General features: G+C 41.3%; 1 protein-coding gene across 6 annotated transcripts in view; it reads left to right on the top strand.

Annotated features, from left to right (window-relative positions):
* The window catches only part of UNC79 (unc-79 homolog, NALCN channel complex subunit), a 204,072-nt gene that overhangs the window by 15,687 nt on the left and 170,004 nt on the right, over nucleotides 1–18,381 (top strand). For 5 of the 6 annotated variants that reach the window (XM_053245854.1, XM_053245821.1, XM_053245837.1 and 2 more), the window contains exons 3-4: nucleotides 8,474–8,778; nucleotides 12,638–12,808. In XM_053245854.1, the coding sequence (XP_053101829.1) occupies nucleotides 8,474–8,778; nucleotides 12,638–12,808 (476 nt within the window). The remainder of the gene's footprint in view (nucleotides 1–8,473; nucleotides 8,779–12,637; nucleotides 12,809–18,381) is intronic. The other variant, XM_053245847.1, reaches the window with a different exon arrangement.

The following is an 18,381-nucleotide window of genomic DNA, read 5'->3' as shown; positions in this document are numbered from 1 at the left end:
CCATAGCTGTAAGATGGCATCCTCAAAGAAGGCATTCTGCTGGCTCAAATTATTTGGGTTTCTAGGACCCATCTATGGAGATACTTGGCATTGCCAATTATGGTGATGATGTCCATAGGATTGCCAATTTTTTATCTGTCCCTGTGCTAGCAACAGCTTGAGCTGCTCACTTAAGCAGGTGATAATGATTATCTGCTTGCCATGAAAAACTTCAACTGCTGATTTCTGCAGATCAGGCTACTGTTAAATGCAGGTCAGCTGGCAATCCTCATTGATCACTCACCCTGCTTTGTCTATTGGGGAATGTAGGATTCTGATACATCTATGCTGTAAGAAGGGACGGATAAAATGCAGTGTGGGAGGCCTTACCTTTTCTCTTTTTAATATGTGAAAAATTATAAGTTAGACCAATAATTTGTTGGAATGCCATTAAAAGTGTAAATTGTTCTTTCATTGAAACTGCTGAATCATTTTGCCCTAACGGTTAGAAAATTTCCATGATATTTCCTTTAAGTATCAATGGCATATATAAATAGCACATATATGAATAGCAATGGGTCTTCTCCGTTGCTGCCCCTGGACTTTGGAATGCGCTCCCTATTGAAATAAGAGCCTCCCCATCACTGGCAACTTTTAAAAAGGCACTGAAGACACATTTATTCACCCAGGCTTTTAATTAGATTTATAGTTTTACTATTTTAAATATTGGGTTTTAAATGTTTTCAGTGTTTAAATGATTTTAATTGTTAATTGAGTTGATGTTTTAAATGATTTTAATTGTAAACTGCCCAGAGTTGCAAGCTTAGGGAGGTATAGAAATATTCTAAACAAACAAACAAACAAACAAAATTATTTTCCCAAGCACATTTTCTCTAATGCTGGGATATATATTGTGGGCCTTATTTAAGCATTGCAATTTAAGCATTGCATTTCCTGATTAACTTGCATATGTGCAAATATGTGCTTGGGAAACCATGGAGTCAGCTTTGAAGGACATTATCATAGAATAATAGAAATGTAAGGCTAATTGGTCGGCAATCTACTCTAATCCTCTATCCTCAAACAAATATCCTACTCCTAAAGTAGCTCCAGCATATCCTCACCAAATATTTTCTTAAAATGACCAAGGAAGGCAAATTCACAGTCTCCCCAATGACTAGATTGCTGAACTCTTACAGTTTTCCATAGTGTATAATTCGAACCTGTTATTTAAACTCTTAGCAGTTCTTTTCCTGCTCTCTGGAAATGGTTTGAACAACTTAATCCTAACATTGCCTCAAGGAACAGACAAGGAGCAAACACTGTGTAATATACAAAAACTGCCTGCTTCTCCGACTGTGTTGGTAGTGTGTAGGCCACTCCAGCAAGGCTCCTTCCCACACTGCCAAAATGAGGAGCTGTGTCCTATATAGGAGGAGCCCAGTCTTATGTGGGAGGAACTAGCACTTGTACTCCTCTCCATTCTAGCATCAGTCCTCTAGCTAGAATCTGGGCACTGGCTCTTCCTACCATGTGGCTGAGGGCCTCTCACATTTCCCTAGCAGCTCGGGAAGGGATGCGCTGTAGTGGCTTCCATGCACCCAACATAATATGAAAGGGGGTTATTTCTTATGGTGCATTCTGATCCATTGTCCTCGTGTGCCATTACTTGCTAGATATGGGCCTAAACCAAAATCCTGTTCCTCAACACTATTTGAGGACTGAGTGTTTGAAGCCTTCACTCTATTTTGTGTTAAATGAACTAACCAAAATACAGGATCTGAACATCTTAGAAATGTTCCAGGTCTCTAGATGCTCCAGGTTTAGAGTGCAAAAGGAGCCCATTGAGTACTGATTTTATGGAAGCCCCATTGAGATGAACAAAGGTTGTGCAGAGCCGTCTAAGTAGGGATGTGCATGGAAATCTTCGGCGCCGGTGGGGGTAGCATTTTAAGGGCGGGGGAGGGTGTACTCACCCCTCCCGCCACATTTTCCCAGCTGGTGCGTTGTTTTTTTTAAGCCCCCTCGGGGCGGCAGCATTCCTCCCTGCCGCCCCGTTTGCCCCGTCAGCCGGAAGTGGCCAGAAGTCGCGAGTGCGCGTGTGCCCGTCGTGCACGCGCGCGCATGGCAGAAGGGGGCACACGCGCACGCAACAGGCGCACGTGCACTCACGACTTCCGGCCACTTCCAGCCTTCGGGGCAAACGGGGTAGCAGGGAGGAATGCTGCCGCCCCGAGGAGGCTTTAAAAAAACAACGCGCCGGCGGGGGAAATGCAGCGGGAGGGGTGAGTACACCCTCCCCAACCCTTAAAGCGCTACCCCCACCGGCACCGAAATGCCGAAACCGCTCCCAGTCCCAAAATGTTTCGGAGGCCTTCATAATGGCCTCCGAAATGTTTCGGGCACATGTCTAGTTCTAAGTTGCCCGTGAGGTGGGAGTTGTCTCTTTAATTGCAGTGAGATTTGTTCAGAATGAGTGCTCAGTGGATTGCACTTTCACCTTAAACCTGGACTTAGATCTGAATGGCTTTCACTCGTACTGATCAGAGCCCCCTTGAATTAGACAATTTGAAGTCTTATCTTGGATCTTAGCATGGACTCCTTTCAACACCATAAAAGAGTGGCTGATTATAAGAGAATGCTGAAAACTCTTTTAATGCTAAAAACTAAGCTCTTCTCATTGTGCACTCAAATGGGCACAACCTCAGTTTGTATCAGAAGATCCATGGCCTGTTGAACTATATTGCTAAACAGCTTTCTGGTCTTCCTACTTCTTATATTATGGCCTCATCTGTTGCTAGTATCACTAGTGTGGTACCACTGGAGGTATGCAGCACAATCATACGCATGTTTACTTGGAAGTATGTCCCACTGAGCTCCATGTGGCTTACTCACAAGTAAGAGTGCATAAAATTAAACCTTAGGTTAGGAAAGGGTTAAGAGAAAACGATGCTATACCTAACTAATGTTCATTGAAGTCACTGAAAAGATTGACACAAAGTTAAAAGATTGACTCAGACTGTCATACAGCATGATCTTGTGTATATTTACTTGGAAGTAAGCCCTACTGAATTCACTAGGACTTACTTCCAAGTCATTGTGCATAAGACTGCGGCCTTAGACATTCTAGAGCTGTTTTAACTTGTTGAAAGAGGCCTAGATTCTTTTCTAGTTAAGACGTTGATGGGAAAAATACTGCATAGACACAGCAGCACATTGAATGACAGAATTGTTCAGATAAAGCCCACCCAACTAGTCCACAAACAAAGATGGATGGAATGGAAATTTGAAACATATGAATACCCATTGGATTAATGCTATGCTTTTGGAAGTTTTATGACAAACTTGATTTGGTTTGCATTTATATTCACAACTCAATTGGCTTCCTGTTAGTCACGTCAGGGATGAACAAGAACATGACCCTTTGATTTGCAGACATCTTGAGGGTGTATCAAATTTGGAAATGGGAATTGGGCTGAAGTGGTTTTAGTTGGGGGGAAAGTAAAGAATTTGCATTTATTTTTTTGACAAGCAAAACATCACATAAAAATCACCACACAGCGCATAACACATTGATTCATTGAGTTCCTCCTTAAGTTTATCTTTGGGCAAAAGCATTTCTCTGCATTGAGCATGAATTTAGTTTTCATGCATTGCTCATTTCCAGCCTCCCCCCCACCCCCTAACTTAACCACACATTTAACAAATGCCCCAGAGAGAGAAGGGGTTCTTATCTTCCTGGATAAAATGATATATGTCTAACGTATAGATATGCTGCTATTCGACATTATGGAGATTAGCTGCTCGTCAGGATATAAGGCAGGATCCACAGAGTCCTTGAGGACCTTTTGCATGTGATGGAGCTTGCACAGGTTTCTCTTTTTCTCTCTCTTTTAAAAATGTACCCTTTTGCACTGCATCAAAGGATGTTCCTGAAGGTTGTCTGAACTTCAGGGATGGCCTTTCAGGTGGGACAGGGAGCCGTGATAAGAAGACAGTGCACATGCAGAGATCCTCACATTCCATGGTCACATTCCATGGTCTTTAGGGTTACCAGATACCAAAGGAGGACAGAGGAAATTTGGAGCAGTGTAAATTATCATGAAGGGGTGGATTATTCTGCTATAGGCACAAGTGTTGTTAAAGATAAAAGGAGCTGTGTCCTCTTTATTTATCCGGTCACTCTAGTGAAGGTTGCAAGTACTCCTGAAACATTTCAAGCAGAATCGCCTCTGGAAAATGTGTATAGCTTGGAAACTGGACTCCACACACTTCCCTTGAGATTTTCAGAGACCAACACTGACAGTGTGTTTTCATGACCAGTCCGTTTGGAGATGTGCAACCTAACCTGCTACAAGTCCCAGCATGCAGTACTTTAGTTTGGATAGAAATGGTTCTTAGCCCTCAGAGCGGCATCAGTTAAAACAAGAGTGAACTGATTAATCTAACTGATGAATTGACTAAGCATTGCAGCCTTAATTAGAAACTTTAAAAGGGGCATTTCTAACAAGGAAGAAAAATCACACCGTGAAAAATCACACAGTGCTTATCATGAAGAAGCACCGGACAAAGTGCATGTCATGTAGAAGCATATCACAAAGAAACACATTATAAGGATGTCAGGAGTGTCTTACGTTGAATTGGTGGACTTCCCCGTGTTATCCATCCCTGGAGCTCAATTTTTTGAGTGCTCCTGGATTTATAAGGAATTTAGTATCACCAGTGGAGTTTCACAAGAAATTTCAGTTGGTGCAAGGTGCAGGTAGACTCTCTCTTGCTTACACACACACACACACACACACACACACACCACACCGCACACCCATTCCACACCTGAAAGACAAGCATATACAAATGGACTCACACACATATAGACACATGCTATACTACTTATTCATTGCATGCATGTATCTTGCCCAGAAAAACACATAAACTTTTAATTCTTCTATTTAGTGCATCCATGCACATGATGTTTTACGAGAATGAGAGGACAGATCCTTGCCCTGAGAGGCTTACAATCTAGGTATCACCACAAGGGAAATAACAGGCCTTCAGCTCCACGGACCTCAGCCATTCAAAGGTCTCTTGCTCCTTCAAATGCTGTCTTATGCTTAAGACTGCAGCCCAATACACCTGCACGATACCTTCTCTCTTATTTAAAATACCTGATTTCGGTTTCACATGCTTTGCTTAGTTACAGAAGGGTATTTTGGATCTGGGGGTGGACAGAACCCGGTATTTAAGGCATGGCATTACTGGATCAGATTAATGAGAGAGGTGAACAATAACACATACACCCACGCACACACCCACCTCTCTATCACAAACATATTGAGTCTTTTTCTTTTTCCCTTACTCCTCTTTCTCTCTTTCTCCTTCCCTCCCCCAGTTTTTTATTGTTTGGGACAACAATAATAGAGAACAATAGCCAAACACACTGTACTTTCTGCAGATCCTTTAATTATGGGCAAGGGCTTGGGAGAAGAGGGGGGTTGCTTTTACCCCCACTATTTTTCTGCAACTGTGGGAATTTTCCACTATTGGTTGAGGCCCTTTCTCACCTTTGCAAGATCTATCCTTCACCTCCCTAGGCTTTGTAAACTGGATGACTTGAGTTGGCAAATAGAAATACTTTAAATAGAACTCATTTAACTTACTAAAAAAACACAGTGCCAGACACAAAGTTAACCCTCAAACCCCTGGTCCTTTAGGATTTTGAGTAACAAGTTTGTTGCTTGTGCTAGAAGATAAAATAACATTGCATGCTGGGATGTGTAGTATCTTGGGGGCTTCATTTTGATATTGAAGCAGACAACCTTGAGCAATAAATTGGCATTGAATGCTTTACATTTTTTGAAAGCAATAGCTGATCAATGTTATTATTTGCTGCCAAATGAGGAGCGAGTGGATAACACTGGAGAGGGACAGAATGAAGATTCATAGCAAAGCAAGCTGAAAAGGACAGCACGGAGCAATCAATTGAATTAAAAACCAATCTGTCTTCTGAACCCTTAAGATTATAGTCACGATTGTGGTAGTCATTTTTAGGGGGTTGATTGATTGGTTGGTTTGCTTCCTTAAATGCTGTCATGGTGGTTGCCACTGTATACCTCGACACAGGTTTGCAAAAACAGAAACAAAATTAGAAAAGGATGCGAGGCACCATAAGAAAACAGGAAGCATTTCAAAAGTTGGGTATATGATAATGGATGCAAACCTCTGTGCTCTGCTATGCAGCCTCTGTTTGCTTCATTGGGAGTTGCAGCATCGAGTGAATGGCACCCATTGTTTTTACCAGGGGTAGCCACCCTTGACTCTTCAGCTGTTGTTGAACTGCAACTTCCATCATCCCCAGCCACAATAGAGTTGTAGTTCAACAATCAATGGCTGGACAGCCAAGGTTGCTTACCCTGATCTTTACTCTGGAAGACATCAGCACCTTGGACTGATCAAATGCCTGTTCTGTCTTTACGTAAGCCAACAATTGCTAATTGCGGCGCAGAAATAAGCCCTTGTCCTGCAGCTGTTTAAGTCAGCCTGCAACATTCTCAGTGCCAACAGCCCCACTTGATGTCTTTTGGTATGTTCCTGTAAGTTAAGCTGAGCCTTCGCTTATTCATTTGCAAGACAAGACGTCAAGAAGTCAAAGTAATAAGACCAGTGATTTAAAAACCATTCAGATTTGACAGCATTCTTCCCAGTGAAGTCAACTTGGTAGAAGATTAACCGTACAGATTTGTTCAAAGAGAGTCAGATTAATGTGCTAGACTTTCACAGTGCCTTTTCCATGCACACCACGTGCACACACACATTCATATGGTTGGATACATTTCAAATATGGTGGCCGGCATACTGTGCAGCATGCTGTGGGCATTTCTGGCACTGCGGAAACTGCTGTGTGTTCATAACACCTGCACATTCACCAGAAATTGAGGGAAGACAGTTGCATGATTATTTGGCCATTATTTCCAAAGACTGGATTATCATACAGCTGTGTTTGCACAATTTGCAGTGATTGAGCAAGTGTTAAAAGCATGAAGCAACTCCTGCAATGCTGGATGTGCCCACGTGATGCCGCACAATGGGTTGGCCAATATACGTTTATAGCTAACTCTCTAATAAGTAATCCATGTGTTATAAACTTAGGGGGGAAAGCAATAAGCATAATCCAGCCAAAGTTAAGCATTTTGGGGCCCTTCTGATTTCACTGGGAGATAAATTATTCACATACTTAAGACTGCAGTCCTATCCATGCTTACCTGGGATTAAACCTTGTTGAATACAATTAAATACTTGAATGTGATTTTACTTGAATGTACAATTATATTCAAGAAAACATGTATAGGGTTGTGCTGTACTTTCCCCACTGAAATCAGTGAGCTCTGGAGGTGCTTAATGGTGCCCTACAATTTTGCATCAGCAAAATATTAAATAATCATTTCAGAAAACTGGAATAATCTGCTTGCAAAGCTATTCAGAAGGCATAGCAATCTGATCAGTTTTTCATTTTGATTCCTGCTAAGCCTTTTAATTATTTTAAATTATTTCTCCTTTAGTCTGTAGTGAGTTGGTTCAATAACAACGTAAGTAGCATTAGCAATGTATAATTACCCTATCTGATATGCGGTTATATAATGGGTAATGCTTGCTTAACCTTTAGATTTCAAAATTAACCACTTAAGAAAAGAGTGTTTGTATTTCCAAAATAAAATGTTTCCTTCCCCCAAATTAAAAAGCACACACAACTACCATTCTCATTAGCTCACAAACATATGCTGCAGCCCATCAACTATATATTATTTTAAAGCTTTTCCAAACGTAGTTTAGCTAACATTTTAGAAATATTATATTATTTCTAAATCCATGTGCCTGTTGAAATCTCATTATCTCAGATGATACTGACAGAATGTCATGAAACAGTATCATGAAATACATACAGACATTATTTTGATGCAATAAACATGTGATTTTTAAGGTTCTCTTAACAAACGCACATGTTTATTCTTTGCTAAAACATGTTTCTGCAAGTGTCACACCTATTTTTTGCAAGTATTTTCTTCTTGGTTTCCAGTGATGACGTTAAAAATGTTTTCCCAAGATTGTTTTTGAAATATCAAAATTTCCGACAATTTGACACTGCAGTTGTGGTCCCCCCCCCCGCTTCTTCCATAACAAATTGCATCCAATTTTGCTGCACTGTGAAACATGGGTGTGCCACTGAAACATGCATTTTTATATTTTTGCTCCTTATGAACCAGATAACACATGAGATGCAATGGAAATTTCCCCGCAAGTAGCAATTCTGAATTGTATTTCTCCCAAGCATGGAAGTGAATGGTTGCTAGATTTTGCAAGATGCACTAGTATTGGTAGAGATTGCATCTCATGTGGGATGTATCTGGAGTTTTATTATTTGTTTTATAGTGTCATTTCAATGTAATGTGCTGTTCTTTGTGTCTTTGTTGTCTCTTTTTTTTCTTTGTCCCCCCAACAGCATTTTGTCCCGCACAGGGAAGAAGGAGAATCAAGATGCCTCCAATTTGACAGTGCCCATGACCATGTGTCTTTTTCCTGTGCCATTCCCACTCACCCCATCTCTAAGACCACAGGTCAGTTCCATCAACCCTACTGTTACTCGCTCCCTCCTTTACAGCGTCCTGCGAGATGCTCCCACTGAACGCGGCCAGCAAAGTCGTGATGCTCAGTTATCAGACTACCCATCATTGGACTATCAAGGACTATACGTGACATTGGTGACTCTGCTGGATCTAGTACCTTTGCTACAACATGGTCAACATGGTAAGTGAACCTTTGAATCTTTGCAGTCAACTTGACACCTGGGGCATTGTGTTGAGAACAGCCTGCATAAATATGAAAAAGATGGGCCTAAATTGATATAGATCTCAAGTTGGTATCTTGTGTTTATACTAAAGATACTGCATTATCCACTATCTGTCTATATCAGGGCTTCTCAGGCTCAGGACCCCAGATGTTATTGGACTGCAATTCCCATAATCCCGAACAGTGTTCCCTCTAACAGGGATTCCCATATGTTGTTGACTACAGCTCCCAGAATCCCCAGCTGCAGTGGTTTTTGCTTGGGGATTATGGGAGTTGTAGTCAAAAACATCTGACTCCCTGTTAGAGGGAACACTGATCCCTAGCCACAATTGACTATAGTTGTTCTACAGCTCCCATAATCCTCAGTCAAAATTAACCATTGTGTCTGGGGATGATGGGAGTTGCAGTCCAGCAACATTTGGGAACCCCAAGGTTGGAAACCCCAATCTATACTATTGATCTACTATACAAATATATAATGTAGGTATCTCTGCTAGACTTGTATAAATATGAAAAATGTTAACATAGGCTTACATTGGGATTGATATAAATTTGGCATATTCTGAACATTTGGAGACCGAGGGTCAGTCACAGGCTTAATGTACTAAAAAATGTGTACATCTGAATTTGCATATCAACTTCGTTCAAAGTGCAATAGGAATGGAGCCCTTGTAGGTGTCTACCTGATATGACCCTCAAGTTCACTCATGTTGTGGGGTCAGGGCCCTGCCCTAATACCCCAGAGCTCCTGTCTCATTATCCCTTTCTTTCAGCTTCTCAGGGCATTTGGGAGGGGGCAGGTTGCTTCACGAATTATTTAATATAAGTTGAATTCTCCACACCTGGTGACTAGCTCGAGTGTCTGAGGTGGAAGAGAGTTCTCTGAGGTTTTGACCGACAAAGGCTCATTTCACACATGCAAGCCATCACTTGAAGTTGCAAATACGTATGTGTGAATCAACCCTTTGTTAAGAAGTTCCAACCACCCTTCTACTTCAAATGTTGCCATGTTTCCCTTTCAGCTTAGAGCCACAACCATTCTTATCTCTAGCTTACCTGCATTGTGTCAAGAGCCTCCCTTTCTCATTGGCTTCATAGCTAGGATAGTGGTGGGGCGGGGCAAGGAATATAAGAGCAAAAGCTCAGAGGGATCAGATAGAATACGTGGAATTCCCAGTCTGAACATCAGCCGGTCTGGATATCAGCACCTCACTCTCCTGAGTTGCCTTAGTTGCACTTCTTCAACAGACCATAGCTCAGTGGTCAAGCTTTATGTACGGAACATCCCAGTTCAATCCCCAATATAGGAACAGAAACATAGGAACATAGGAAGCTGCTATATACTGAGTCAGACCACTGGTCTGACTAGCTCAGTATTGTCTTCACAGACTGGCAGCAGCTTCTCCAAGGTTGCAGGCAGGAATCTCTCTCAGCCCTATCTTGGAGATGCCAGGGAGGGAACTTGGAACCTAGATGCTCTTCCCAGAGCGACTCTATCCCCTCAGGGGAATATCTTACAGTGCTCACACAACAAGTCTCTCCAGGCAACAGGGCTGAGAGAGACCTCTGCCCTAGACTTTGGAGAGCTGTTGCCGGTAGGAGTAGACAGTCTTGGGTTAGATGGATTGGTAATTCAACTCAGTATAAGGCAGCTTCATATGCTCAGATATAGTTGTTTTCAAGAAGGGATGCTTCAAAAAACTGATCAATAAGCCAAATAATTTACTTGAAGCAGCTTCTAATTATATTCCTTCCTCGGTTGACTGAGGTGGTTACCCTATTTTAGCCCCACAACAGTCCTGTGAGGTAGGTTGGACTGAAAGATTGTGACTTACCAGAGACAACCCAAAGGTTTTGTGACTGGGATTTGAACTCAAGACTCAAATCCAATACTCTGTCAATCCAAATAGCTTTGCATTGTAAGGTAAAAGAAAACAATCTGATCATCCACCAATTTTAGTCATTCTGACAATATTCTTCAAGAGAATGAAGCTGTAGCATGAGTATCCAAACTCCAAGTAACTGTTAGAATACTGTACAAATAAGAACAGTATTTAAAATGTTTTAAATATAGTGAAATATCAACAGTTGTGATGCTCAGATATTTGTGAAATTGATAGAAATACAATTTCCCACTGTAAGTTTTGTATGCTGTGGTTATATTTACTGAAGTTGCAGGTTCATGTTTTTCTTTTTAAGGACTATTTAATAGCTAACAAAATCACAGCAGTAATCAATAAAACTGCTATATTCAGGCTGAAATCTTACACACACTTACCTGGGAATAATCCCCACTGAACAAAGAAGGATTTACTTCTGTGTAGACAAGCATAGGATTGCACTATCAGACTCTCTTTGGGATTACCCAGATCACAGTTTGATTGTTAGTCAGCAGTAGGAAGAGGTTTTGTAAAGAATTGATGGTAAATTAATTTTGCTGTGAAGTTTGGGTGTGATCCAGCCAAAGATAAGCAATTTCAAGTCCTGTTGATTTCAGTTAAACTAGGACCCGAATTAAAATTAATGGAATTTATATGTGCTTTACTTTGTTGAAATTTGGCAACTTTTATTTCAACTTGGATTGTGGAAGAGAATGAGGAAGAAGTTTCCTTCTTCCTCATTCTCTTCTACTCATTCTGGTTCTCCTCTTCCCATATGTCTAGGACTAGGCCACTGCATGTAGGCCAGTAGACTTCACTGCATGGCCTACAGGCCACTGGTGGCCTGCACAGACCCTAGTGCTGGCCCCTGGCTTGCCTTCCCCCCACCGCTGCACTGCCTGTAGTCTCCTTGCCTTGGCCATTCTGTGCGCGCGCTCTCTCTCTTGCTCCCCTCCTCCTGGCCTCTGTGTGCTTTCTCTCTTTCTCCTACCTGTCACCACCACTGCACTAGCCTGCACTTTCTTTCTCTTGCTCCTCTTCACCTCCCCCTGCCCCACTTGTGCTTTCTCTCTCTCTCTCTCTCTCTCTCACCGCTGCTGCCACTGCATTGGCCTGCACTCTCTCTCTCTTGCTCCCCTCCTCCTCCTAACCAATGTTCCCTCTAACAGAGATTCCCAGTTGTTGTTGACTAGAACTCCCAGAATCTCCAGCTGCAATCACTTTTGCTTGGGAATTATGGGAGTTGTAGTCAACAACATCTGGGAATCCCTGTTAGAGGGAACACTGCTCCTAATCTGTGAATGCTTTCTCCCCCCCCCCCGCCCATCCGTGGCCACCACTGCACTTGCACACCCTCTCTCTCTTTTGCTCCCCTTTCTACCACTGTAGCCAGGGCCACTGCCCCTCCCTCCCTCCCTCCCTTTGTGGAACAAGCCCTCTCGGCATCTGTGGCCCCCACTTTAAAAATAGTGAAGATCACTGGACTAGCCCACTCTCTTAATCTTTCCTTCATTCCCCTCCCCCAGCTCAGTTAGTTTCCTCAAACCCCAATCGGACAGCAGCAAAGGGAGGCATCAGCCCACTGCCACCTCCTTTTCCTTAGTCTCTTCTAGTCTAGCTGGATACCATCAGCACTGGCTGCAAGAGAAGGCCCAGGGGTTGGGTGATGGTAACATCCAAAGTGACTCTGTCTGCCTAGCATTGACCGAATGTCATCCCAGGTGACCAGGCTGATAGACTGAGTATTATCTGGAATGATTTCTACTTTAAGCTTACCTTATCATCTTTTCTCCCCTCAAAAAGCAACAAACCCCCATTCCTTTGGCTGTCATTGACCTAGATGGAATCTATCTCAAAAGGATATCAAAATAGAATGCCTTCTCATTTTTTTGATTATAACCCAACATTCATATTGATTGTTTTTGTGCCTTTGACAGATCTTGGACAGTCAATTTTTTACACAACCACTTGTTTGCTGCCTTTTCTCAATGATGACATCTTGAGTACTTTACCATATACAATGATTTCCACATTAGCCACGTTTCCACCATTTCTGCACAAAGATATCATAGAGTATCTCAGCACATCTTTCTTGCCCATGGCTATATGTAAGTACATTCTGATTACATATGTGAGACAGAAGTGCAGGCACTTCAGCTTTGGTGAGATAATTGAGGATTTTCTACTAGGGATGTGAATGCATATGATTAATTAGTCTGTAAAAATAAAAAAAAATTCTTATTCTTATCTGCTCAAGAATACAAAGTATAGAGTTTAAAACTGTGATACAGTACTCCTTCATCTCCAAAACAAATAGAATATAATGCCAAGGTTTGTATCAAGAACAAAATATGTGTGGAAATACAGCAATATGTACATTCTAGGCCCAGTTTTGTGAATGGATCATCTTGGGAAAATGAAGAATGCTCTTGCCTTAATAATACATGTCAAGGGTTCCCAACTGACTTTGATGTTGTGGGCTTCTCTGTGGACATCCCACTGCTTCAGGCTCTCCATGAGCGCAAGAAACTTTTGCATGAAGCTCCCATGTATCTGTGGATTGGCCTGGTTTGCTGTTAATATGTGATACACTTCTGTGGAGAAGAACATTCCGAAAAGGGTACCTAGAAACCCAGTGTGAAAACACTAATAGCATAATAAAAAGTTGTGCCGTTGAGTGAGTGTCAACTCCTGGTGACCACAGAGCCATGTGGTTGTCTTTGGTAGAATACAGAAGAGGTTTACCATTGCCATCTCCCATGCAGTATGAGATGATGCCTTTCAGCATCTTCTTATATGGCTGCTGCCTGATAGAGGTGTTTCCCATAGTCTGGGAAACATATCAGTGGGGATTCAAACCAGCAACCTCTTGCTCCCTAGGCAATTTACTTCCCCGCTGTGTAATAAGCTTTCTATAAACTCTTGGCCCTGCCTCATTTCTCCATTTCTGCTCATGTACTATTTTCCAAAGCAAGTTAACTCATGTGCAGTCACACAATGACAAAAAGGAGTGCTTTCTTTTCTTCCCACTTATCTTTGAATATCATATATTATATGATAATTTCTGCTGAAAAGTGCATTGGGTGTTTTCTCTGAGTATTTTATAGGGGAATAACAGCAGGAGAGAGGGCATGCCCTCAACTCCTGCCTGTAGGCTTCCAGCAGCATCTCGTAGGCTGTGAAACAGGATGGTGTGAAACAGGATGGTGGACTAGATGGGCCTTGGGCCTGATCCAGCAGGGCTGTTCTTATGTTCTTATGTTCACTGGGAGCCCATATGTTTAGAATTTTAATTTTCATAAGCAGAGGGTACCATATTCATTTTCTTAGGCGTGTGCAGGGGTTTAATTCGAGCCTGGGCTCAATCCTAGGGCATGCTTTCAAACCATTCTCAGCTTAGAATAAGCAAAATTGGATATTATTTACATCAATTAAATAACAATGTACAATAACAAATACTGAAATCACAAAAACCCTGAATGACTTGGGCCCAGGGTATTTTCTTTTCATGGAAAGGTTTCCCACTCAGATTGTTTGGGGAGGGGGTCTCTCTGTGGTTGCCACCAGCTCCTCTGGTGGTGACCTAGAGCCAAGCCTTTTCTGTAGCTGCCCCAAGGCTTTGGCATGCACTTGGAATTAGATCTCTATCATTGACAGCTTTTTAAAGATTCTGAAGATGCACCTGTTTAACCAGGCTTTTAGTTAATTTTAATGCCTGCATTTTAATTGTTTTAGATGTTTTAATTTATGACTCTGTATTTGAATTATGTGTAAACTCCCTGGAGACACACAGTTTTTTGGCAGTATCAAATACACTAAATAAATAAATCTATTATCCTTGCTTTTCCTTATGCCTGGAACCCTCACCAGAACACCACTGTGATATCATCTATTTCTCAATCTCTCACTCTCTCCCCTCTTCACATCCCTCCTCAGACATCACATTTGCTGTGAGCTGTTGCTTATTCCCTTGACCAGGGGTTTCCAAACTTGAGTCCCCAGATGTTGTTGGACTAGAACTCCCATCATCCCTAGTCACAGTGGCCTTTGGCTGCTCCACTGAGGATGATGGGAGTTCTAGTCTAACAATGTCTGGGGGTCCAAGGTTGGGAACTGGTCTATACTTTGCAAGTATAGCCAAATTAAAACAGCCTAAAAACCCATACATCATCATAAATAAATATTCAGATAATGCATACAATAAACAAATATTGAAATAGCAAATTAGAAGTTTCCAAAATAAGTACAAAAAAGTAAATTATTTACTGTCTGCATTTCAGCCAATTTCAGGTCTTATTCAGTTCCAGAACTAAAGTCTACAAACACATCAATACAATATAGTGTTTTAGCCCTTTCTTCCCAGGTTAAAGTACAGAAACTTGGGCAGAGACCTCCTCTTCAGCCACTTATTCCAAGTCAAAGTAAACCAGCTGATGTGCATAGAAGGGGGATGTTTCTGCAATTAAGGGCTATTCTGGGGGCCAGATGGGAAGCCCTTGGAGGCCAGAAGGAGTCCCAGTTGCACCTCTTTCTCTCTAACAGCTACACTACACCAGTACTCAAACTTGACTACACTATCTCTAATAATGTGTGTTTCTCATTCAGATCAGTGTTAAATAACAGGAAAAACTCCTTCTTAATCATAGTCTAAGCTTCAGTAGTGCATACAATACATAAGTTAGAAAAAAGCATTAAAATAGAATGCTACCGTGGTGATTCTCTATATTTAGCAGGGGGATAGTAACTGGCCCTTTCCACCGCCAGCACAGTACCTCCAGTGACTGTTACTGGTGTGTATCTTATGTTTCTTTTAGATTGAGAGCCCTTTGGGGACAGGGATCCATCTTATTTATTTATTATTTCTCTATGTAAACCGCTCTGAGCCATTTTTGGAAGGGTGGTATAGAGATCAAATTATTATTATTATTTATTGTTTACACAGTCAGACAGGTGTTATTGACTGGTTTGTTTTATCCAGACAGCGAGTCCTTCCCAAGGACCTGGGATGGCTGAATTTTATTGTCAATTGTTTTAGATATCATCGCAGAATATAAGCTGTTCCCAGTAAAGCTGCTTTTTGTAATTGGCTGATGGTGATTTCTGTGACCCCTATGGTGTTGAGGTGCTCTTCAAGGTCTTTTGGAACTGCACCCAGGGCGCCAATTACCACTGGGATTATTTTGGTCTTTTTCTGCCACAGCCTTTCAATTTCAATTTGTAGATCTTTGTATTTGGTGATTTTTTCTATTTCTTTTTCTTCTATTCTGCTATCCCCTGGTATTGCTATGTCGATTATTTTGACTTGTTTTTCTTTCTTCTTGACCACAGTTATATCTGGTGTATTGTGTGGCAGATGTTTGTCTGTTTGTAGTCAGAAGTCCCATAATATTTTTACATCTTCATTTTCTTCAACTTTTTCAATTTTATGGTCACACCAATGTTTGGCTACAGGTAGCTTGTATTTTTTGCAGATGTTCCAGTGTATCATCCCTGCTACCTTGTCATGCCTTTGTTTTTAGTCAGTCTGTGCGATCTTTTTACAACACCTGATTAGGTGGTCCACAGTTTCATGTGCTTCTTTACAAAGACGGCACTTGCTGTTTGTTGTGGATTTTCTGACTTGGCTCTTATTGCATTTGTTCTTAGTGCCTGTTCTTACGCAGCCAGTATTAAACCCTCTGTTTCTTTCTTCAAGTAACCATTGTTAAGACATTGCCAGGTCTTGGTGATGTCTGATTTTCCACTTATATTGTGCAAATATTGACCATGCAGGGGCTTATTTTTCCTTTTTTCTGCTCGGTTCTTGACTTGTTCTTTCTTGTAGGCCTGCTTTCTTTCATTGGTGTTGAATAGTTTTGCGTTATTGACCATTTGAAGTGCATCTTCTTCACTGTCCTTGATATATTCTTCAAGGCCTCTTTTCTCCTCCTCTACTGTTTGATGGACTTGCAGCATTCCTCTTCCACCTGAGCTGCGAGGGAGGTATAGCCTATCGACATCACTGCGGGGGTGCAAAGCATGATTGATGGTCATGATTTTCCTGGTCTTACGATCCAGCGTCTCTAGTTCTCCCTGGGTCCTGTCTATTATTCCTGCAGTGTATCTGATAACAGGTATAGCCCAGGTGTTTATGGCTTGTATGGTGTTCCCACCATTGAGTTTGGACTTGATGATTTTTCTAACTCTCCTGATGTATTCACTTCCCATTTTTCTTTTAACTTCAGCGTGTGCAATGTTATCAGCCTGGAGAATGCCCAAGTATTTGTAATGTTCTTTCTCTTCCAGGTTCTTGATCTTGCTTCCATTGGGCAGTTCTATTCCTTCTGTTTTTGTTATTTTCCCTCTGTTCATTATTAATGCAGCACACTTGTCTAGTCCAAACTCCATTGCTATATCGCTACTGAATATACGGACAGTGTTTAGCAGTGATTCAATTTCTTATTGGGACTTTCCATACAACTTCAGATCATCCATGTACAGCAGATGGTTGATTTGACTTGATGTTTTAGATGTTTGGTATCCAAGGCCTGTTTTGTTTAGTATTTGTGAAAGTGGGGTCATGGCGATTACAAACAACAGAGGGGATAGTGAGTCCCCTTGGAAAATGCCTCTTCTAATGCTAACCTGTTCAAGTGTCTCGCCATTGATCGTTAACTGTGTACTCCACATGCTCATTGCTTTTTAAAATAAATATCTGAATGTTTTTGCTGACACCAGTTGTTTCTAAACATTTTAGTATCCATGTGTGAGGCAATGAATCGAAGGCTTTCTTGTAGTCAGTCCATGAAACACTTAGATTTGTTTTTCTTCTCTTGCAGTTTTCTAAAATCCTTTTGTCAATCAGCAGCTGGTCTTTTGTGCCTCTGGTGTTCGGGCAATTTCCTTTCTGTTCAACTGGAAGCTGTTTGTTAGTTAATAAGTGCTGCATCACTTCGTCTGCTATTATTCCAGTTAATAATTTGAACATGGTTAGCAGGCAGGTTATCGGTCTATAGTTACTTGGAACTGCACTTTTTGCTGGGTTTTTCATGATGAGATGAGTTTTCCCAGTTGTTAGCCATTGTTCAACATCACCTCCTTGCAAAATGTGATTGAACTGTTTTGATAGTTGTTTATGAAGGCTTGTTAGGTGTTTAAGCCAAAAGCCATGCAGTTCATCGTCGCCTGGCGCAGTCCAATTTTTAATTTTCTTTGCTCTTTCACTTATTAATTCTGGGGTTGTTATTATTAGATCTTGCATTTGTTGGTTACATTTTTTGACCTCTTTCATCCAGCCTGCTTTTTTATTATAATCTATTGGATTGTCCCATAATTTCCCCCAGAATTGCACTGTTTCTTCTTTATTTGGTGTTTCTAGGTTTCTTGCAGTTTCTCCTTCTATACTTTGGTAAAAACATCTGTGATTCAACTGGAATTGGAGATTCTTCCTGTGTTGTGTAATTCTGGCTTCATATCTGCTAATCTTCTTTGACACTGCTCTTATTTGCTGCTTTATTATTTCCAGGACTTCTCTAATTTTCCTTGAATCTAGGCGGTATTTTTGGATCAGATACTGTTGGGTGTTTTCATTCTTCAGCTTCTTGTCTTTCATATCTTTCAACTTACTAGCATCTGATCTAAGCCTGGAGATTTTATTTTCTAATCTAATCTTCCATTTAGGTGATGTACTACTTTCTTTTTT

Source organism: Hemicordylus capensis, chromosome 1, assembly GCF_027244095.1.
Source record: "Hemicordylus capensis ecotype Gifberg chromosome 1, rHemCap1.1.pri, whole genome shotgun sequence".
In the NCBI taxonomy this organism is placed as follows: Eukaryota; Metazoa; Chordata; class Lepidosauria; order Squamata; family Cordylidae; genus Hemicordylus; species Hemicordylus capensis.
This window is presented reverse-complemented; position numbering and strand designations above follow the sequence as displayed.